General features: G+C 43.0%; 2 protein-coding genes across 3 annotated transcripts in view; both read right to left on the bottom strand.

Annotated features, from left to right (window-relative positions):
• rims2a (regulating synaptic membrane exocytosis 2a) overlaps window positions 1-7,377 on the bottom strand; it is a 224,806-nt gene extending 217,429 nt beyond the window's left edge. For both annotated transcript variants that reach the window (XM_056286260.1, XM_056286261.1), the window contains exon 1: window positions 7,205-7,377. In XM_056286260.1, the coding sequence (XP_056142235.1) occupies window positions 7,205-7,377 (173 nt within the window). The remainder of the gene's footprint in view (window positions 1-7,204) is intronic.
• Window positions 7,378-9,275: 1,898 nt separating this feature from the next.
• Window positions 9,276-22,595, bottom strand: dcaf13 (ddb1 and cul4 associated factor 13). Its single transcript, XM_056286326.1, has 11 exons — window positions 22,430-22,595; window positions 21,891-22,090; window positions 19,507-19,614; window positions 19,267-19,356; window positions 17,472-17,627; window positions 17,187-17,264; window positions 17,021-17,103; window positions 16,727-16,891; window positions 16,093-16,228; window positions 11,212-11,375; window positions 9,276-10,315 (listed from the first exon to the last, which is right to left on the bottom strand). Exons 1-11 carry the CDS (start codon window positions 22,497-22,499, stop codon window positions 10,228-10,230), a joined length of 1,338 nt encoding a protein of 445 aa, XP_056142301.1. The 5' UTR covers window positions 22,500-22,595; the 3' UTR covers window positions 9,276-10,227.
• Between the last annotated feature and the right edge of the window lie 6 nt (window positions 22,596-22,601).

Here is a 22,601-nt window from a genome sequence, read left to right as displayed (position 1 = left end):
CACACGTGTGTGTGTGTGTGTGTGTGTGTGTGTGTGTGTGTGTGTGTGTGTGTGTGTGTGTGTGTGTGTGTGTGTGTGTGTGTGTGTGTGTGTGTGTGTGTGTGTGTGTCTTCCTCAAGCTCGGATCCTCTACCAGTACTCTCGGTACTTCTCTATCTTTTCATGCTCCTTCCTGATGTTGCTGTCAGCCGGGATGGCCACATCTATCACAACTGCTCTCGTCTGCTCCTTGTCAACCACTACTATGTCTAGTTGGTTAGCCAGCATCTGCTTGTCCGTCTAGAACTTGAAGTCCCACAGGACCTTAGCTCTGCTGTTCTCAAACACCTTCGGTAGTGTTTCCCATCTGGACTTGGGGACTTCCAGTCCGTATTTGACACAGATGTTCCTGTACACTATCCCGGCCATGTGGTTATGCCTCTCAGTGTATGCAGCCCCAGCCTGCATCTTACACCCTGCTACTATATGCTGGACTGTCTCGAGGCATCTTTGCACAGCCTGCACCTTGGATCCTGTCTGCTGTGGTAGACTCCTGCCACGATGGATCTGGTGTTGAGTGCCTGCTCTTGCTGCCATGATCAGAGCCTCTGTGCTGTGTGTGTATGTATATGTCTATGTGTATATGTGATTATTCATATATATATATATGAATTTACTCGACTGACAGTGAGTCAAGTAAATTATTTATGAGACAGTAAAAGCCTGTTTCATGCCATAAGCAATCATCAGCTGTCAATAAAGTTACATGGGAAAGAACATACCATTTACTGCCTCATCTTGCACATCACGTGCACAACATCCAATGGGGAAGGGAGAGGTGCCTACATTAACAAATTCAAAAACACGTGGTCACTATCGGTCCCATGGGGGGGTGGTATTTGTCTATTGGCATGATTTATTAATAATTACAAAATAGGTGCTTATATCTATGTCTGCAACTGCTGGCCAGTTCATTCCTGTTATTCAATGTGGACATTTCTGGTTTGCAAATGATAAAATATTTTTCAGTTAGACATAGATTGCACATTTTACTGCACATTGAATATGCTTTTTTTTTGAGAGGATTTTGCAGGTGGTTGAATAGTTAATGTTTCTGTCCACCAATGACCAAATATAACGGCTTAAAGATGTTACATTCTTTAAACGGTTGTTTCTAAAGCTACACGTGTGCATTAAACCTCTTTTTGAATGTTCCCTCTATTAGACCGACATACGTCTCTATTTTGCCGTTGTCATCTCTCGTCACCGTAGCTTGGTGGATAACTCCTTTAATCTGGCATTTTCTTTCGAGGGGGCATGAGACGTTCACACGGCAGTTACTGGGAGAGTCCAGTTGTGATGAAGGTGTCATTGATTTGTTCATGATTCTTGTGTTGTGGGATGATATTATTTGTTGAATGTTAGGCAAGCAGCTGTAACATATTTTGATGGTGTTCCTATTGAATATCTTCCTCAGTTGATGGTCCAGGGTAAAGCACTTATCCAGAAGTTCAAAAAACGGCTTACTGATATTTGTGGCCACACTATCACTGTAGGGTGGGCTGTACCAGGTGATGTTTCGTTTTCTGCTACGTTTGCTGATTTGCTGGCAGTCAGTGTTTAATGGTGGGTTTTACATGGCTTAAAATTGTAGCCGCTCTTTTGTAGTGCATCTTGGTATTATATATCTATATCTATATATCTATATATATATCTATGTATCTATCTATCTATATATATAAAAACTTATATTTCTGCAGTACATACGTATATACACTCACTGGCCACTTTATTAGGTACACCTTGCTAGTACCGGGTTGGACCCCCTTTTGCCTTCAGAACTGCCTTAATCCTTCGTGGCATAGATTCAACAAGGTACTGGAAACATTCCTCAGAGAGTTTGGTCCATATTGACATGATAGCATCACGCAGTTGCTGCAGATTTGTCGGCTGCACATCCATGATGCGAATCTCCTGGCCCACCACATCCCAAAGGTGCTCTATTGGATTGAGATCTGGTGACTGTGGAGGCCATTTGAGTACAGTGAACTCATTGTCATGTTCAAGAAACCAGTCTGAGATGATTCGAGCTTTATGACATGGCGCGTTATCCTGCTGGAAGTAGCCATCAGAAGATGGAAACACTGTGGTCATAAAGGGATGGACATGGTCAGCAACAATACTCAGGTAGGCTGTGGCGTTGACACGATGCTCAATTGGTACTAAGGGGCCCAAAGTGTGCCAAGAAAATATCCCCCACACCATTACACCACCACCACCAGCCTGAACCGTTGATACAAGGCAGGATGGATCCATGCTTTCATGTTGTTGACGCCAAATTCTGACCCTACCATCCAAATGTTGCAGCAGAAATCGAGACTCATCAGACCAGGCAACGTTTTTCCAATCTTCTATTGTCCAATTTTGGTGAGCCTGTGCGAATTGTAGCCTCAGTTTCCTGTTCTTAGCTGACAGGAGTGGCACCCGGTGTGGTCTTCTGCTGCTGTAGCCCATCTGCCTCAAGGTTCGACGTGTTGTGCGTTCAGAGATGCTCTTCTGCATACCTCGGTTGTAATGAGTGGTTATTTGAGTTACTGTTGCCTTTCTGTCAGCTCGAACCAGTCTGGCCATTCTCCTCTGACCTCTGGCATCAACAAGGCATTTTCGCCCACAGAACTGCCGCTCACTGGATATTTTCTCTTTTTCGGACCATTCTCTGTAAACCCTAGAGATGGTTGTGTGTGAAAATCCCAGTAGATCAGCAGTTTCTGAAATACTCAGACCAGCCCGTCTGGCACCAACAACCATGCCACGTTCAAAGTCACTTAAATCACCTTTCTCCCCCATTCTGATGCTCGGTTTGAACTGCAGCAGATCGTCTTGACCATGTCTACATGCCTAAATGCATTGAGTTGCTGCCATGTGATTGGCTTATTAGAAATTTGCATTAACGAGCAGTTGGACAGGTGTGCCTAATAAAGTGGCCGGTGAGTGTATATATATATATATATATATATATATATATATATATATATATATATATATATATATATATATATATATATACATACTGCAGAAAAATTAGGGAACTATTGTCAGTGAAATAACTTTTTCCATATCCAATGTAAATTCGCCTGTCTCACCAATGTTATAAAGCAAAGTATAAAGCAAAGGCTTATAAAAGCAAGAGTAAATGCAGAAATGCAAGTACAGGCACATGAAAGCACACACACAAACAAATTCCATTACCTCAGAATGGGTTACCTGAAACCAGAGAATTCAATTCATAATTGTGCAGCATGTGGTTGGAAAACTGGATGAATTCAAATCCTGATTTCCTAAAAGTATTCCCTTGACCTCAACATTAGCCTATACACTGCCCATTCCCAGTCACAGGGCGTGTCAAAGGAACTGAGGGTCTCTTTGGTCTTGAATGTCTCCTGCAATCTGGCTAAAGATGGGGTACCAAGCCTGATAGCAGAACAGGAATAGCTGTGGCTCAGTGGGAGTCCCTCGTATGTGGCCACTAGTATAATTAGGGCTGTCAGGGGAGATCCCTCGGTAGGCCCTGGTATAATGACTCAATCACCCCTATCCATAAGTCAACACTATCAGGGACTGTAGGAGAGGCGAGGATGTGTGCTATTTGGTGAGGAGCAAGGAGGAGAGAGATAGAGAGAGAAATGAGTATGAAGGAGAGCAACTGGGATGGGAGGGAGAGAGTATGTCATACCCATTCTTAAATTCTCAATGCCCCAGTGAACAAGCAGAACCAAAATGTAGCGCTGAAAGAGCAGGGAGAACAGGGAACAGAGGATGTGGGGTCCCTGGTCACCCCATCCTAGGGCAGCTGATGTCTGCCCGTGGGATACAGAGCATCTGTGTGGGATGCAGAGCATCCATCATTACTGTACTGCCCAGAGACTCACTGATGCATGGAGAGCTACGCTGACCGACTGCTCCAGCACATTCTGTTTGATGTTAGAAATGCACCTGAAGCCGTGCCTAATTGGAGTTATGCTCATGTGTGTGTGTGTGTGTGTGTGTGTGTGTAAGGGCGGGTGGGAATGTATGTATTGGATACTGTATAAACTAAACATGCAGCACACCAAAACCTTTACGGCAGGAGCTTTGATTCATTCAGGTTATCAGATCAGTAAGCTAGGTTTAGCTGAGCTCACTGCAGGGCTTTCCTTAATATCGCCTTATGGATCTGCAAGAGGTACCTGTGGCAAATAGACTCCTAATCGGCACAACACATTAAAAACATGCAGACAAGCATGCACACACCTAGGCATTCACATTCCTGGTAAGAACAAACAGTGGAGGAGAAGCCAATTACATGAGAGCCAGCAATGTTGGATTTCCATCCGTACTTGGCGTCAAGACCTCTAGTAAGATGACAGCAAGTTGGCAAGCCCTGCGGCTCAAGGCCTGCCTCTCTCTCTCTCTCTCTCTCTCTCTCTCTCTCTCTCTCTCTCTCTCTCTCTCTCTCTCTCTCTCTCTCTCTCTCTCTCTTTTCTCTCTCTCCCTCTCTCTCTCTCTCTCTCTCTCTCTCTCTCTCTCTCTCTCTCTCTCTCTCTCTCTCTCTCTCTCTCTCTCTCTGCTCCCAGGATTCCCTCTGCTAGATTACACACTACAATGTTCAGAAATGCCACTTCCACTTCCAGAAAAGCCACCCGAGCTGGCAAAAGATTGGACTGTGGCTATGATAGGGGATGGGTTTTACGGGGAACACTGCAGCTGTGGGTGTTTGTCTCTGACATAGCTGCAAATGCCATGAAGCATCCATTGACGACTTAATCCACTGCAGTTGTACTTATGCCAGGGCGTAGCATATTAAGGATGCTTTAGGATATGTTAGGCTTTTATGATTCATAGGTAAAGAAACTGGGGATTTACTGTTTTGGGGATGACTCACGATGAGTCACCCTATAAATACTGACAGTGCATCCTAAAGCTAACTAATGGGGTCCCCAATCCAAATCAGTAACTAGTGCATTTGTACATACAAGGAATGTGATGGGTTGCCCATGTAGATCAAATAAAATACAATCAACAAAATTATAGGAGTAGGAAGCAATACATAAAAATGTGAAAAATGAAAGAAATACTTGTTTTTACATTCTTGTGTAAAATATGAAATAGTAAAACCAAAAACAGAAAGCTTCCTCTATAAATACACACAAATGCTCTGTTAGATTTTGACTGACTGCACTGATCATCATGACTGATGTACTGACAGTAAGGGCTTTATCGGAAAATCTCTAGGATAAATAGGATCAACTCCTTTACACTCTCCTTGTTTTCAACTGAGCAGTTACTCTCAGTAACAAAGTCATGACAGCTGACCCACGAAACTCAATCAATGTCTTTTCCAAGTTGTCATGTGCCTGTGGTGTAGTCCTGCAGGTGAGATAAGACCCCAGCTAACAGAGGTGCAAGTGAACCAAGCCATGCTGGAAACATGACTCTCATGTAAATTAGGATCTAAGCATTTGAGACAAAGGACTCTTTGACCTCCCAGTGGCTCACCTATGCTTCCAACTTGTGCAGTCTACAATAGGGTTAGCTAGCTAATATTGAGACAGTTGGTCAAGTCAGTAAGTCAGCCAGTCATTCACCATGTCCCTTGCTAAGAACAGCCTCTTCTGCCATGCTCAGTCCCAACTGTCAAGGCTTTGACATCACTCTCGGGCTACAAGTGACTAAAACTGACAATCCCTTTACCTCAGATAAGGAGAAATGGGGGGGGAAAGCACTCGGTGATAGAGAAAAGATAGGGGAGAGGGGGAGAGAGAGAACGAGAGAGAGAGAGAGAGAGAGAGAGTAGGCGGTGGGGATTAGGCCTGGATGATTCACACAACACACACCACAGCAGCTGAGGTAGCTATATCTTGGAGAACATGAGTCATGTTTACCATGCTAGCACTACGTAGGGATTGCACAACTTCCTCCCCATTAGGAATGCTGCTTTAGTGCTAATATTTACCTGATGATGGAAAACAACAGCTCTAATGCCTCTTAAAAGCTCCCAGTGATGCAGGCACACATCTCTGACAGTAAGTCACTGACCATGCAGTGAAGCAACAGCTAGCAAGCCTGCCAGTTGTGACAAAGGAGAGATTTCTGACACAAACCCGAATTGATTTATTTGTCTACTACAGCAAACAGCTTGGCCTCTGCTGCAGAGCATTCAGAGCTGTTAAAATAACCAGGCACAGAGAAATTACCACTAGATAGGTCAGGTAAGAGTGAAACTAGTCTGCTTTGGTGTACACGACAAACTATCATCTCTAAAATGTTTCTTTTACTCATTTTTGAGTCAAACATGTGCATCGTTTTAGTGAAACAGAGCGATCTAAAACGACAACCAACCACTAACTGAACCAGCTGGAACATTTTAAGGCCACAACCTCTCACACAGCTCCCAGCAAGTAGCCTCGCTCTCCAAAGTAAACGTGAGTTTAAATGACGATAGATACAACTTGGGGGGGGGGGGACTGCAACAGGCTACTCTTAAATCAGCGTTGTCGTTCAACAAGCCATGATGGCTAATAAATAAATAAATAACCTCCAAACTCTGCTCCACCTTAAAAACGCTGCGGAGTGAGTGGACAGCGCCGAGGTGCTGAAACCACACGACCCCGTGCGCGTTTGTAGCCATACACAGGACACCTTAAACGATCCTACCGGTGTCACATCGCGTAACCTTGGTGACGCTTACGTGATGGGGGGGGTGAAGCGCCCGGTCCGCTTTGACGCGAAAATGGCGCCCGTCGTGCCAAGTCCAACGCACAGACACGCCGAACAAAGTGGCAAGAAAGCTCGCCTGTTCATAAAGCAGAAGGACCGAAATCAAATTGCCAACCGTGGCGGCCGCATTCAACTACAACCCGCACTAAATTAAAAACGAGTGACGTTAAAGGGGGTCGTTAAAGGATTGTATCCGATGTCCCTAAATGCCACTCACCACCGTGTCTTATGCTAGTCGGCCATTAATGTTTTCTGGTGAAGACAGCCTCTTACACCTGCGATATGTCAGGGGGACAACATGACTGCCAGTGTCTCAGTGGGGAATAATGATACGAGATCCGTACGTAATAACCATGCTACAGCCTATCAGCTAGCCACAACACTCACAGTCACAGATGCACGGCTGACAGCGCTGTCAGCGCTCTCTCAAGTGAACAAAAAAAAAGGCGGTGAATCGGCGATGGCTTACTTTAGCATCGACTGTTCTTTTGCTTCCTCTTTTTTCTGACGGTCCATGACGCCGAGGATAATCTTCCTCTCCTCCTCGGTGAGGTGGCTGAGGTCCGGCATCTCCGGCATGGCGCCAGCCGTTGTGGCAGCGGCAGGACCGGGGCCGCCCCGAGGCCCGTGTGGAGCAGACATCTTTTAGACACAATTGCTAATAAAAGAAGGACAGCCGGCGATACATTAGGCAACATCTGAAATTTGAGTTGGAGAAATAGGCTTAACTGTTAAAAACTGAAATTCTCAGATGGGGAGGTACATCTCAAATTAGAGGTGTTCTCAACTGAAGATGACCCTGCTTGGCCATAGCCTACTACTGTGGGCTGGCATCTCGTATACAACCAAAATACTCGCAGCGCGTTTTATGCAACGTGCTCCTGAAATAAGCGCCCAGGGCACTAATGCCTGGCTTTCGTGATCAATATCAGTCATTACAATTGACACAAGTGAAGATTAAATGCGCTGCAACCTATAGAGCCGCGTGTCTCCCTGCAAAAAAAAAAAAGACGAGCTATACTGCACGCCGAATCGCGTGACAAACAAGACAATTCCGAAAATTGAGACAATTATGTCCTTAAAATAACCAGTGTCAAAGGCTATCGGCCACAGGTAACTACAGCACGCCAACCTTGAGCTTCAACCCCAGGCACAAATGTTACAAAAACACAGAATGTTAAAAAAGCAAAGAAGCAGCGCTTGCCTTATTTTGTAATCATGTTAAATCCTGTCTAACCCATCGCTGGCATCCTCCAGAAAAGGGGTTAATCGCATGTCGGGATACAGATGCCCTATCCGTTCTTGTTTGTTTTCTTTCCGAGCGCGTCCGCTTCTCACACTCTCGCTCTCGCACGCCTCCAGATTGGGAATTCTTGGAGATTTCTTAAATGCACAAAAATTGATGCAATGAAAAAATCCACATAGGCGAGGTAGGCGGAGCGACAGAAACACGTAGAACAAAGCTGAGCGGCTCCATGAAAAAGAAGAGGCGAGAGGGGCGGGGGATGGGGGGGGGTGGGCACACTGTATGTTCATTGACAGCAAGCAGACAGCATCCGCAAAACACGGACTGGAGGTTAGTGTAGCTGGAACAGCATCAAGACAGCGTCATGCATATTTTATCCTGCGACGGATGCAGGATGACTGTGAAGTGTAAAGGTAAATACTGAATAAAGTCGAGGAAATGTATAACGCAAAATGGTCTCCATCTGCCCTCCTCTCCAGTAGGCTAACATTAACTTGAAATATTGCACTGAAAAATCAGTGCTCATACAGAAACGAGTTAACCCCAAGCTAAATCAGATGCAGCGACAAGCCTGGCAGTTATGGTGATAACATAATTAAGATTGTTGTCATACCTGATTAATGATAGACTGAAATTCAAATAGATGTTAAAGATGGAAGCAACTGCAACTATCAGGCAATACGTTTAGAAGACTACATTGATTATCTCACTGGATAACCAGGACGAAATTGCAGTTTTTTGTTGTTGTTCTTTTACTTTAAAACTACATTTCAGACCTGAAGTACTTTTTTAAAAACTATATCCAGGTCATATAAGGCTTTGAGTCTCCAAAACATAACTTAAAAAAATGTATTACTTTTTCAGACCCTTAAAACACTAGTTTGGGTAAAACCTCCTTACAATAAGTCTTTAATTTCATCGAAGCAGGTCTCCTGCCAGCCTGCCAACCTGACCACTGAACACCAAACCCCTCAGGTTAGTCCACCTTTACCTACTCCGGTCTAATCTGTGACCTCCACTAGATCCCTATCGACTCCCAGCCCTTTAGTTGGGACCTCTCTGAAGCTCCAGTGTTGATAGGATTATGTAATAAGACATGTGCATGGGTGGTTAAGCCCGCAGCGATTAAGAGGATAGAGACTATACCTCATTCAGACTGTAAGTTAATTAGCAACAAAGTAATCCCCTGCAACAAGTCAAAGAGAGGCATCAAACTTGGTGTCAATCCCATTGCTAAAATATTTTGCCCACAACACCATCCAAATAAAATGAATGAATAGCATTGATCATTTTTGGAAGTTTATTCATAAATACACAAGTACATAGGCAAACTAACCTTGACAATTGCTAACAGATGTAGTATGTATCACTGTCAGACCAGATGACTGTTTGCAATGCTTGAAAAAAAAAATGACTATAGTCATTATTATTGGTAGCCCCAGCAAACTGCCCATGTTCTGGTATAATTTGGGGAGTTTTGATATTTAACAAAACCATAAGAAGTTAGCTCATGAGATGCAGCAACAATGGTGGTTTGACATTTCAGTTGATAAACAGCATTGCTGCAGGTAGACTGTAAAATTGGGCCAAGTTGGCTTATAGCCTCAGAAAGATAGCAGTTTATTTGTGAGTTAAATTTTGCAAAACCACATCAGAAAAACGTAATATTCATTCGTTCATTATCCAAACAGCTTATCCATACTCAAGGTTGCAGAGATGCTGGAACCTATACCACTAGTCATTGGGCGGCAGGCAGGGAGACAGGGAGTACGGCCGATTCACCTGACATACATGTCAAATGTAATATGACAAATGTAATGTAAAATGTAATATAGCTTTCAAAATTAAAATCTGTCAATAATGATCACATCAAGATATGTTGTTAATGCCAAAGGAGTCAAATGTACAATCTTCTCACAGTGGTATTTGTACATACTTGTCTTTGTGTGTGTAGATCAAACCATGCCGTGTCCCTTTAACACTGTGAAGCACATGATGTGCGAGTCCTACAGTAGGAGTCCAGTCCCTCTCTTGTTGTATATTAAGATTCAGCTTCCTCTAAAAATGAGCCATATGAAAATGGAAATGTGCCCCCCCCCCCCAAAAAACAAACGTATTCACCAGAAAGTGTGCTACATTTTTGAGTGACAGCTCTGTCAATATGGCCGCAGGCGGATGTGATCTCTGGCTCTGCCTCATCTCTTGATGACACCATCTGGCCCCTACGCAATCTTCTCCACCTAGGTCTATTTCACCACTGTCAAAACGTGCTTCTCCTTCTCTGACACCACTGGAACAGTTCCTGGTTTGCTGTGCTTGCGTACGTTCTTTTCTCTGAAAAACACACATGAAAAGCCATGAATAACCCAACCTCACAGTGCTGCTGGTGAGAATATACAGGGGTGAGGGTGGGTGGAAGGGGGGGGGTTATAAGCAAAGTAAACAGAGAGGGGGGAAGACGACAGGGAGAATATGAGGGAAACAGATTGTTGACCTAACACCTACGTCACTGACTCAATTGTACCTTGGGAAAAAAACATAAACCATAGATAGTAAATCATTCAGTCCTAAGCACACATCAGTATGCAAACAAACAAAAATAGCACTAAGGTACAAATCATTGGACAGCAATGCAAACTGGTAAAATCAATTCACCATGCAAGCGGTAAATGTGTATGTAGGATCTATCTGGACAAAGTCATGGGGGATATTCCCATCATTGATATTTTGAAATTAGGCCGTTGTACCTACATCAGTCAGAAATACTCTGTCAACAGTCAAAGTCACCATATCCTCTACATGGACACAACTGAGACAGACTACTCATGAGGAAAAGCTGGAATGAGGCTAAAGATAATACTCAAAAGATGGATCAGCGCTGCCTCACTTTAGTGGTGCAGCCGAAGACAAAATTAATTCCTTCAGTAACCTTTAAAATATTCACGCTTCTAATGAGTTATTTCAGTTTCACAATTTTAAATAAGCCAGTTTATTTAGGACCACACCAGCTCCATGTCTTGAATTTATCAAGATAGTCCTCATACTGATTAGTTCCTCGATCAGTTGCTATGTTATCTATCAAGTTGTTGTTTATTTCTGCTTACATAAAAATGAATCGATCAGTCATTATTTTGATGGTAACAAAACCATTTCACTCCCAAACACATCCCAGTGTATCTCAATACTAGAGCTATGATGGAGAGAAGAAGTAAATGAGTCCGGGCCCATACTTCCTGCGGCGAGCCTCTTTCATGACGCGCAGCTCCTTGGTCTGGCTGAAGATGGCCTTGGGCAGGTGGCGGTGTTGTGCGATGCGTCGGATCTGAGGGTGATGCTTGAACTTCTCCATCAGCTTCTGGTTGTAGTTGACTGCCGTCTTCTCTCTGGGAGACAACTACACAGGGGCGGTGAGGAGTGAGACGGGAAGGCATTATTAGGAGAAGGAACAGAATTGAAGAGAAGAGAGGAGGGAAGAGGGGGAAGAAAACAGTGGATAAGTTACAGAACACAACACAGTAATGAGAGAAGCGAAGGGGGGGGCAAAGGGGTGGAAGGAGGTCAAGAGAAAGAAAACAGCAGGGGCAGGGAGAAAGAACAGGAGGGAAATAAATGAACAATAAAAAAGGATTACATGAAATGATGAGGTGAGGGGGAAAGTGAGGTGGAGGGAAGGAGAATGGGGGAGAAAATAAAATAAATTAGGGGTTGGTTAGAAACAACAGGCCTAATGTAAAGTAATACTTAAGGCTACTCAACACCCCTACTTTCACACAAAGTAATTTTCCCTGTTACTTCAAATTCATTTTTGAAAAATTGAGGATATAGTTCTATCCATTTGCTCTATTGCCAACAACAATATTGCTGCGAGTTTACAGAGTCTGATAATCATTTAGGGGATGTATACGGAGTATATTTTGCCATTACTGACAGTTGCGGTATGCTGGTTTACATCATAAAATGCTGGCCTGAGCTGCGAGCAGTAACTTCAGCTTGACAAACTGCACATTCAAATCTGAATTAATGTTTGCTAAAAAAGCAAAGACAACAGCTCGACAACCTCCCTCCCTCTCATAAAATTCTTGAGCCCCTCTCTCTTTACTTGGCTGAGCTTCTTTAAAAGGCGCTCTCCTCGAGGGCTTTTATTCTAATTAAAAGCAATGATTTTTCTCAGATTCAATTTGTTTGAGAAGAGCTGTCAGCTGCTGATCCAGTTGGACTATGCTACTTCCCCTGGACACACTGGTAAACATTATTCATGAAATTTTTAACAACTCGGTCACACACAAAAAAACAAAAAAAACAAAAAAACGAAAAAGAAAAGGCACAGGTGACTTGACTTGCAATTTCAGACTTTCAAATAGTCACGGGGTCCACTTCGGTGGGGCTCGCACAGCCTACATTTAAATGACCACATTTCGCGTGGTTTTTAATTCCCATATGAAGATCCATCCAAGATCTCAACAGAACAATACAGAGGAAAAGCAACAATGGCAAAAAAGCGATCTTGAATAAAAGAGAAGAATAAAATGGAAATCTAGATAATGCCACTCAAAAAGCCTTTAACGAAGCCAACAGACTTGAATATAGCAAAAACCCTGCCTTGCCTTCTAATGCTGCACAATATATTCATAGTTAGATTGCGTGGCAGTCCCTCTCAACAACAGTCAGCATGAAAAACCTCAACCCTTCAGAGAAAAATCACAAAAGCTGTCCGATTCTACACCTCAGTGGTATTTGGCCAAAATAAGGTGATTTGTTACATTGTGGCAAAGGTTGCTAGATGGAAAGCCATTAGAAATCGTATACAGTAGCTTATAAGGGACTCAAGACTAACCCAGTGTGATTTTTCTGCCCCAAGATCAAACAGACATAGCTTTGATTCAGCATTTCTCCATAATTAAAGACCCTTTCAGTACAACTAGATTGTTAATGCTTCATTACGCTCAGAGTGCCCTGCTTTAAGTGATTGGCTGATTTAAAGTGCTGATAAGAGCAGGGCTTGTCTGATCTATTTAAGTGCAAAGCTTGTGAATAAATCTCCTCTTACATAGTGACACTAAAACAAGTGCCAAAAGTTAGCTAAATTTTCCACTCCGATGCCGCATTAAGGGAATAAGGAAGAGTAAATCCAGCTGAGAATGAAAGATGGCCATTGCAGATGGCACAAGAAGATGCAATTCATCTTTATTCTTCATCTCTAAATGGCCTTTTGGGCATTGGTATAGTTCTCAACATTCTAAGGGAGGCTTGATAAACAGGAGAGAGAAACACGACATCATGCCCTACATTTCTACTAACAAACCATCCCTTCTTTGAAAATCATTGACAAGTGCCCCCTCCCAAGGAATATACTAAAAAAGTGAGAAGTATTCCATGTGATTTGTTGCTCATCGTGCAGTTAAGTTTTTTTGGAAATAATTTTTTTAGCCACGGCACTACATTTTGAGTTTTTTAGACCCTCATCTACCGCCAGTGCTGCTGTGCCAATTGGTACATTGTACTTATTGAGAGTGATTCTGCCCTAAGTCAGCATCCATCACAGCACTTGGCAGCAGCGCTGCCTTTGCTCCTGGCACACTTGCCCATTCTTACCCTGCTGAGGTGGGCACAGGGCCGTGGCTGTGTTGAAAAATGCAGCTAACTTATAATACAAGGTCAAACACAGGTTCTTCTATGGAGGGAAGTTTAAAGCTAGGGTAGACATTTTATATAAAATGCAACTTGATTGATTGATTGATTGTAGAAGTGTTTTTGTTATATGTGTTGAATGCTCTGACAAAAAGTAATAATAATAATAATAATAATAATAATAATGAGCCCGTCCAATCATTTCATTCTGTCCAAAATAAAATGACTGGATGGACTACCTGCCTGTCTGCAGACCATTATTTCAGAGAGAGGGCGTTCCTATTGGCTGTTCTACAAATGTAGACATGCGCACACGTGATCCTGCCCCGCCAGTTGCTTGTGGTTGTGTTAACTAGCTCTTTCCTCTCTACCAGTGCCCTACAAAAGTATTTTATTTTTTTTAAAATCAACAAGACCAACACAAAATGGCTGCTTTACATAAACAATATTAGTGTAACTAAGAGATCACTGAAAAAAATAATTCTTTATATGGATAGATTATCAACTACAATACAAGTTTCAAGAGCCTCGTTTTGCATTTCCTGGTTGTACACATCTGAATTGACCCTTCGCTAAGCCCCGCCCTAGAACAGCCACTGTCCAATCCTACATTAGTAACCGTTATTAAGCAGGGGAGGCCTGGCAAGCTATTGAGGAAATGCCGAAGCAGTGCGCTTACGGTACCTGCAAATCAGACAGCAGATATCCTAAAAGTTTGGAGGGTGGGGTCGTATTTTGGGCTTTTCCTAAGCGTAAAACCCAAGAGGAAAAATGTCGAATGTGGATCAAACAGTGTGGAAGGCCTCAATCACAGCTGAATCCATCGAGGATAAACAAAAACACATTTGTTTGCTCCAAGGTATGCTTGCTAACGTTAGCTAGCTAGGTTAGCTAACGTGACAGTCAACTGGTCTCTGCTTTCGATCCTGTCTAGCCTTTGCGACCACCACCGATGATACGGGCACAGCCTTTATTTTACCACCTCTTGGTTTGTGCCATTGTTGTGGCAAACTTGTGCAGGACTTAGCTGACTCTTCTGTTCTTCCCTTTATAAGATCCAGTGTATGGATCAAGCCCACAATGTGTAAGCAATATCCTGGTGCACTTTAAACAAATGGGAAAGTGCATGTGAGCTCCCCTGATCCAGCTGGCTAGCCTGGCTAGCTAAAACATAGCCTAATGTTAGCTAGATCTGAAAGCTAGCTAGTAGGCTATATGGACTCATAACTAAATGTCAGCTTAAAATACAACTTAAAATACAACTATCTATATTGTCTTACCCTGCTGTACACGAGCATCGTTGTTCATTTATCTCCTTGTCCTTAACGTGAATAGTTAAGACGTGGGGTGCCTGGGTCTTATATTGGGACTTGTAGGCTTTAGCCTCGATTTTAATTTCCCCTTCATTCACACGCTGACAAATTATATCATGGATGTAGCTTTCAAATGCATATTGCAAGCCTTTCTGTCTACTTCTCTCTGATATCTCCTTGCTTTTCCAGAAATTGGATGTCAATTCACCTGGAATATCTGTCACTGACATGACAGTAAACGCCATGTTTAAATTTTGCAGACGAACGATAGCTTGCCAGGCGAAGCAACAGTAACCAAGGGGGGCGGGACATCGCAAAGGGTGAATTATATGCCTGTGCTGGTCTAGTGGGAGGGGCTTAGGACAGAGAAGGGAGGGGGGAGAGCTGCATTTTCAAATTCTGGCTTTTTTTTTTTTGCCTTTTCCAGAACACTGCCTACCCCAGCTTTAATTTCTAATAGCTGAGACAAACACAACTTTAATGCTTTACATACAACATGGGACCATTAATTACTAATTAATAATTTGTTAGCGCCTTATCATATCACACAAAGTTAAAAACTCAGTTAAACTGACAGCATGACCTGGCAGAGTTGCAGGTAAAAAACTTTTTTAAATACAAAGCAACTTTGCCTACCAAGCAACTGCCTACCAACACGGGGATCACCTGTTCGAATCCCCGTGTTACCTCCGGCTTGGTCGGGTGTCCCTACAGACAACTGGCCGTGTCTGTGGGTGGGAAGCCGGATGTGGGGATGTGTCCTGGTCGCTGCACTAGCGCCTCCTCTGGCCAGTTGGGATGCCTGTGGGGGGGGGGGGGGGGGGCTGGAGGGAATAGCGTGATCCTCCCACATGCTACATCCCCCTGGCGAAACTCCTCACTGTCAGGTGAAAAGAAGCGGCTGGTGACTCCACATGTATCAGAGGAGGCATGTGGTAGTCTGCAGCCTGCCCCGGATCGGCAGAGGGGGTGGAGCAGCGACCAGGATGGCTTGGAAGAGTGGGGTAATTGGCCGGACACAATTGGGGAGGAAAAAAAATCCCCAAAAAAAACAACAACAAAGCAAGTCTTGTAATGGTATCACTGTGTTCTGTTAACCAGCCCAGTCGATGGAGCTAATCTTTACGTGGTACCTCCCCTTGTGTTGGAAGGAGGAAAGACAGGACTCACCACTCCCAGTTTCTCAGATGCATTAGCTTTCCACAACCGGATGTTCATTTCATCAGAACCACTCAGAATGTATTTGTTGTCTGCTGACCACTTGACACATATGACGTGCTGCATGCGTTTGGTGTGGTACACTTCCCTAGTATCAGAAATACAAAAAATACAACAATCATACTTGATAATGTGACAACAACTAATGCGTCATTAAATCTTCTTTGGCTGTTTTAAAAGAAACAAACATCACATGTGAATAAGCTAAAGAAGGCACTGGACTGAACATAGTGAAGAAGAATAAACTAATATTTGTCTTGAGTTAACCAATATTTGTCTTGAGTTATGGTCCAGTCCACTTTTCGACATGATAAAAATAACATTACGCTCATGGCAAGGACAATAATTTAAGGTAGAAGCTGACATATGGTAATGTATGAGTTTATCCAAAAATTTAACTTTTGAACAAAACAAAATTGTAAAACACTATTTGCAAAGAACAAAGGAATACCTGCAAACTACTGGGCACAATATACCAGCTACAATAAAGGAAAGCTTGTACTAAGCACCTGTTTAACAGTTGTACTATCATACTGAATCAATGAAGTATTTAAGACAACTCTAGAAAAGCATTAATCGTTCTGACCTGCTGTGGCCACTGCCCTTGGGGAAGATGCGGATGGACTTATCAAAACTGGCTGAGACAAACTCCCTCCCAGTTGGGGAGTAATCAATATCAAGTACTGCGGAAACATGGTCCATGTGCACCATGACGGGCTTATCCAGGTACCTCATGTCAAATGTGTATAAACTAGGGACAGACAAAATGACAACCATGATAGTTTTAATAAGGAAAATGCTCATGAGAATTAAAGGAGAGGGGCTTCCCACAATTGAAATTGTTTCTCTCGCTCATGTACTCCTAAACATGATCACTCACTTGTAATCCTCATTTGAACATGTGAAGTAAAACGCTTCCATGGGGTTCCAACATAACGTGTTACTTTTGAAACTCATAATCATCTGAGGGGAGAAAATTGTATATACATCACATAAATACATATAAAACCATATATGTGGTGTACATATGAATGGCGGAGACATACCTTCTTGAGTGGTGTGGCTTCTCTCATGTCATACAATACTATACTTCTGTCTGACGCACAGCTTCCAAGAATTTCAACCTGAGGAAAGACAGGACCATTACGTCCCACAACTTAAAGATAACTTGGCAAATGTACTTTTTCCTCTTTACTTTTCACTAATAATGCTCTTTTTTATTTCTAGTTCAGTCCTGTCATGACATAATGTGGCAAAGTAGTAGTGCTAGTAAATAAGCCAAAGTGTTATGTGTTTGCTCTGCATCGTGGGAATGCATGGTGGAGGCTCACCTCTACAGGGTTAAAGCGCACAGAGCTGAAACTGTCAACACCCCAAGAGAAGGAGCGGATAGGACTGCTCCTCTGCTCATCCCAGATGTCCACCTGTTGGCCACATGTTGCCAATACACCTTCTTTGTGGTGATGGTCTATCCCTGTGAATACCGACTGTGTGGGAGACAACATGTTATTCAACATCAAATCGGTATGAGATATAATCTCAAGTTGCTGCTGCAAATCATATCATGTTTGATGCATTTACATGACACTTACATCCAACGTGCTCACATACGCTGAGTACACGCATTTGTAGCATACAGTGGATACGAACAGTCTACACACCCTTGTTAAAATGGTAGGATTTTTGTGACGTCAAAAAATGCAACAAAGATAAATCATGTCAGAACTTTTTCCACCCTTAATGCGAAATTGCAACCAATAAAAATAAAGTGAAAAACAATCAGAAACATTTTACAGAAAAAAAGAAGAAAAATACAAAACTTACAATATCCTGGTTGCATAAGTATGCACAGCCTTTCATAATTGGGGGTGTGGCCGAAATCACCTCCCCGCTAACGTTGGCAGTGACGAAAGTAAGATGTATTTTTCCCCACTATTGTGCTGAAGCTGTAATGACACCACTGTGTGCCTAGCCATGCCAGTGTTATACCAGAACCTGCGACTGTCAAAACTGTGACCATGTTTCAGTAACCAAAAAAACTGGGGAATAGTCCGAGAGTTTGGCAGCAGGCTGGACAAGTCCTCCCACCTCCCTGTTAACTTTAGGTATGGGTAAGGTGTGGTTAAGGTCAGGATAACTATCTGGGAGGCTGGTCATCCCTTAGCACTGCAATCTAATGACAACAGCAAGGTGGTGCTTTCTGTATGTTCAGGACAACCATACGGTCACATTTTTCGATGGTCACAGATTTTGTTGTAACACTGGCAAGGAGTCAGGTGTACAGTTATCGTTTGTGTTTCAGTTAGCGCTGGTGCTGAAATCAGGACTCAAGAGTTCCTACAGAACAACTACAATGGCAACAAATAAATCCACGCAATGGCGTTGGTCTACATAATGCACAAGCGATGCTGGCACCAGTTTCTCCTCCACTGACAACAATTCAGACAGTTTTGCTTTTTTTGTGATAGAAAAAGACAAATGCCTACTTATTTTGATTTCCATACATGTGCCAGCATCAGAGCAGGTTGTAATGATGGCACTGTAAGATAACAATTCCGTATAAAATAGGGTTTCCCTGATGAGGACTCATCACTCTGTCTTTTTGCTGCTAATAAGGACAGAGACTGGTGTGTCTTTCCCTGGGGAACATTTTTGACCGTATCAGATGTGGTGTCACTGGATGTGACCTGAATGTAAAACCAATCAGTGAATACCAATGTCATTAGGCATCGTGTAAGATATATTTCATAGACCTATTACAGATGACAGCATAGCAAATTAAGAAATGTTATGTAGTTGAAAAAATATGTAATGTTAAGTTAGTCTATGGTGCAATTTTTCTTTCTTCTGCATTTTCACAGAAGAGGGTGTGCTTTTGGATATAGTAGCTGAGGCACTAAAAGTGCAATGAGCACTGATTAAGATGAATTTTAAGTGGTACTATTTTAATGATCGTTGTAGATATTGTGATATCAATACCATGATATTTTTTGCCATGATCATATAGTGAAAATGTTATATCTTGACAGCCCTAGTAGAAGCTACTACAACTTCCTGTTTAGCTAAAACTTATACAAGGGAGCTAGACTATCTCGAGGTTTCCATTTTGTTTTTGATATTATATACCTTGCCCAAAATAGTGCTGACTGGTTCCTCTTCCTCACCGTAGCCTGGTGCCTCCAATTTCCACTGTTTGATTGTTCTGTCATCACCAACCTGATACACACAACACACAAAAATTATGCTGATTCTGACCAGTGATAAACACACAACATGCAATGACAAAAGAACCTCATGTTTTAGGCCAGTTGAATGTCTGATAATAATGAAATCATTTTCCAAGGTGTAGTAACAGGAAAAAGTTACCGTAAAAAAGGAAGTGCCACAAAAGCGGACAACCATTCCCCGGACAAAACCTTCATGTGCTTGTAGTGTTCGGACACATTCACGTTTGGATAGATTCCATACTTTCACCTAAGGACCAAATTAAGCATATATTACCACACAGTGTCAAATCCCTGCAAGAATGCTTTATCTCAACATCCTTACAGAACAGAAAGCCAAAAACACTTGCCAACACTGTCTACGTTGTGGTAGATCATAAGGCTAGGTGATATAGGCAAAACATAATAGCCCAATACACTGCAAAGGATACAAGACTAAACGTTTCTGCTGCCCAGTTTCTTTGTGGCAGCCTATCGGTGCCTAATTATAATATTTATTCATTACAATAGCTGTGGTGAAAGTGATAATTGCTATCATTACGATCATAAATTAAAGTAACATAACATCAACAAAATATTCCCTTAATCTTATGAAAATGTTTCTGATAACGAGAAAGAACCTGTGTAGTAATCTTTTCAAATGCGTTTGCATTGCAATGTTTGATTACTCTCACAATATGCCATTAAAGGTGCTTATATCTACTACTACTACTTTCAGCTGCTCCCATTAGGGGTCGCCACAGCAGATCATCCATTTCCATCTCTTCCTGTCCTCTGCATCTTCCTGTCACACCAGCCACCTGCATGTCCTCCCTCACCACATCCATAAACCTCCTCTTTGGCCTTCCTCTTTTCCTCTTTCCTGGCAGCTCCATATTCAGCATCCTTCTCCCAATATACCCAGCATCTCTCCTCCACACATGTCCAAGCTGTCTCAATCTTGCCTCTCTTGCTCTTTGTCTCCAAACCATCCAACCTGAGCTGTCCCTCTAATATACTCGTTCCTAATCCTGTCCTTCTTCGTCACGTCCAATGAAAATCTTAGCATCTTCAAACATCTTCAACTATGCCACCTCCAGCTCCGCCTCCTGTCTTTCCGTCAGTGCCATATAACAAACAATATAACATAGATGGTCTCACAACCATCTTGTAAACCTTCCCTTTAACTCTTGCTGGTACCCTTCTGTCGCAAATCACTCCTATTATTCCATCCATCCATTATCCGAACCGCTTATCCTGCTCTCAGGGTTGCGGGGATGCTGGAGCCTATCCCAGTATATATTATCCCCCCCCCCCTTTTTTTCTCCCCAATTGTATCGGCCAATTACCCCACTCCTCCGAGCCATCCCGGTCGCTGCTCCACCTCCTCTGCCGATGCGGGGAGGACTGCAGACTACCACATGCCTCCTCCGATACATGTGGAGTCACCAGCCACTTCTTTTCATCTGACAGTGAGGAGTTTTGCCAGGGAGACGTAGCGCGTGGGAGGATCACGCTATTCCCCCCAGTTCCCCTCCCCCGCGAACAGGCGCCCTGACCAACCAGAGGAGGCGCTAGTGCAGCAACCAGGACACATACCCACATCCGGCTTCCCACCCGCAGACACGGCCAATTATGTCTGTAGGGACACCCAACCAAGCCGGAGGAAACATGGGGATTCAAACTGGCAATCCCTGTGTTGGTAGACAACGGAATAGACCGCTACACTACCCGGACACCGCAAATCACTCTTCTCCACCCACTCCACCCTGCCTGCACTCTCTTCTTCACCTCTCTTCCACACTCTCCAATACGTACATAAAGGCGTGCTTATATGTACTTTAAAAATTAAAGTTGCTCACGGTTTGCTCAAGCCAGAGGGAAAAAATAGACTTGGAGCATAAAATGTCTCTACCGCTGGCTCGCCTACTGCATGTGGCTGGCTGGTATGAAAAGCTGCATTTGTTCACGTGGACACGTATTGAAAGAGTAGTAAAGTGTAGTAAGATGAGAAGAAAAACAAAGATGGTGAAACAAATGAGTTGATAAACTTTCTTTAACTGCAGCTTGCTTTAAACATTATCTTGTTTGGCATGCATATTTTTCAGTCCAAATTACCTCATGAGAGCAAAATTTAACCACATTAGAGGAATAAAGTTTCCATTATGGATTCAGAACCAAAGAACATTGCTTTGTCATCATCTCGCTGCCTGCCGTCACTCCTGTTGCTTATTTATTATTCACTAAAGCACACACTGTTAGTACAAGTTGCAGAGTGACATTGCACATCTCCTGATCAAAATGTAAACAAACAATAACGTCATTGAAGCAGGCACTGGATTATGAGATGGTTTGATTGGCTAATGCACACAGCCTACTCAATGTGTTAGGTGGCATATCACATGCGTCCTTACATTACTGTAATCGCAAATGATATATCACTCACATCTTGTGGGTTATCAAACCTAACCTATGTGCTATGTCATACTTCTAAAGCCTTACTACATTTAGTAAGATGATGTTATATTTATGGCAGCTACTAGGTACCTCGCCATCACAAGAGCCAGAGAGCAGGGTGGACAGACTCTTGGTGTGCGAAGCCATGCAGTTGACTCCGTCTCTATGGCCATCCAGGGAGGCCAGGAAAGGCTTGGAAAACACCCTGTCCAGTTTAGTAGCATTCAGAGCCCGGGTGTACTCTCTGGGCACCTCAAATGGATGGAGGATTGGATCGTAGTTTCTGGGGACTATGGAAAAAAACAATAAAAGCCACCTCTTTACAGTTAAGATTAAATGTACTGACCGATTTTAATCAATGGATTAAATTTGCTGTCAGCGATGCAAGTTAATGGCTACTCAGTATTTCACTAACACAAGCGTAATGTGACAGCTGAGATCGGCTATATCAACTCTTAATCGCTCCGCTAGTTTGCATTGATGCAGGAGGTATCCAACTTTAAAACTGCACGGATTTGGGCTGCATCATCTCCAACTACCAAACCGGCTAGCCTCAATGTTTCTGATCACCGCTAAACAAACGTTAGCTAGCTAGCCGGATATGCGTCGGTACATTTGATTCAACTTACCGCGTTGTATATCATATTTAGTCTCGCGGACATAATTGTCCGGATTCCTGGACAGTACTTTAACTTTCATACTGTGTGATGGTGAAATGAATCTGAACGAAATGAAGTAAACTATAATGTTAATACTAATAGTTGAAAACGCGAGAGTCAAACGCCCATGTGTTGATACGGG

This window comes from Lampris incognitus, chromosome 9 (assembly GCF_029633865.1).
Source record: "Lampris incognitus isolate fLamInc1 chromosome 9, fLamInc1.hap2, whole genome shotgun sequence".
NCBI lineage: Eukaryota > Metazoa > Chordata > Actinopteri > Lampriformes > Lampridae > Lampris > Lampris incognitus.
Note: the sequence above shows the minus strand (reverse complement) of the source record. Positions and strands in the feature narration are given on the sequence as shown.

Coding starts and splice junctions, on each gene's coding strand:
- dcaf13 (XM_056286326.1), bottom strand. CDS start 22,499: ATGAAAGTTAAAGTACTGTCCAGGAATCCGGACAATTATGTCCGCGAG. Junction 19,357..19,506: donor GTGGCACTTCCTTTTTTACG/GTAACTTTTTCC, acceptor TGTGTGTATCAG/GTTGGTGATGACAGAACAAT. Junction 16,229..16,726: donor AAGGGCAGTGGCCACAGCAG/GTCAGAACGATT, acceptor TTCTGATACTAG/GGAAGTGTACCACACCAAAC.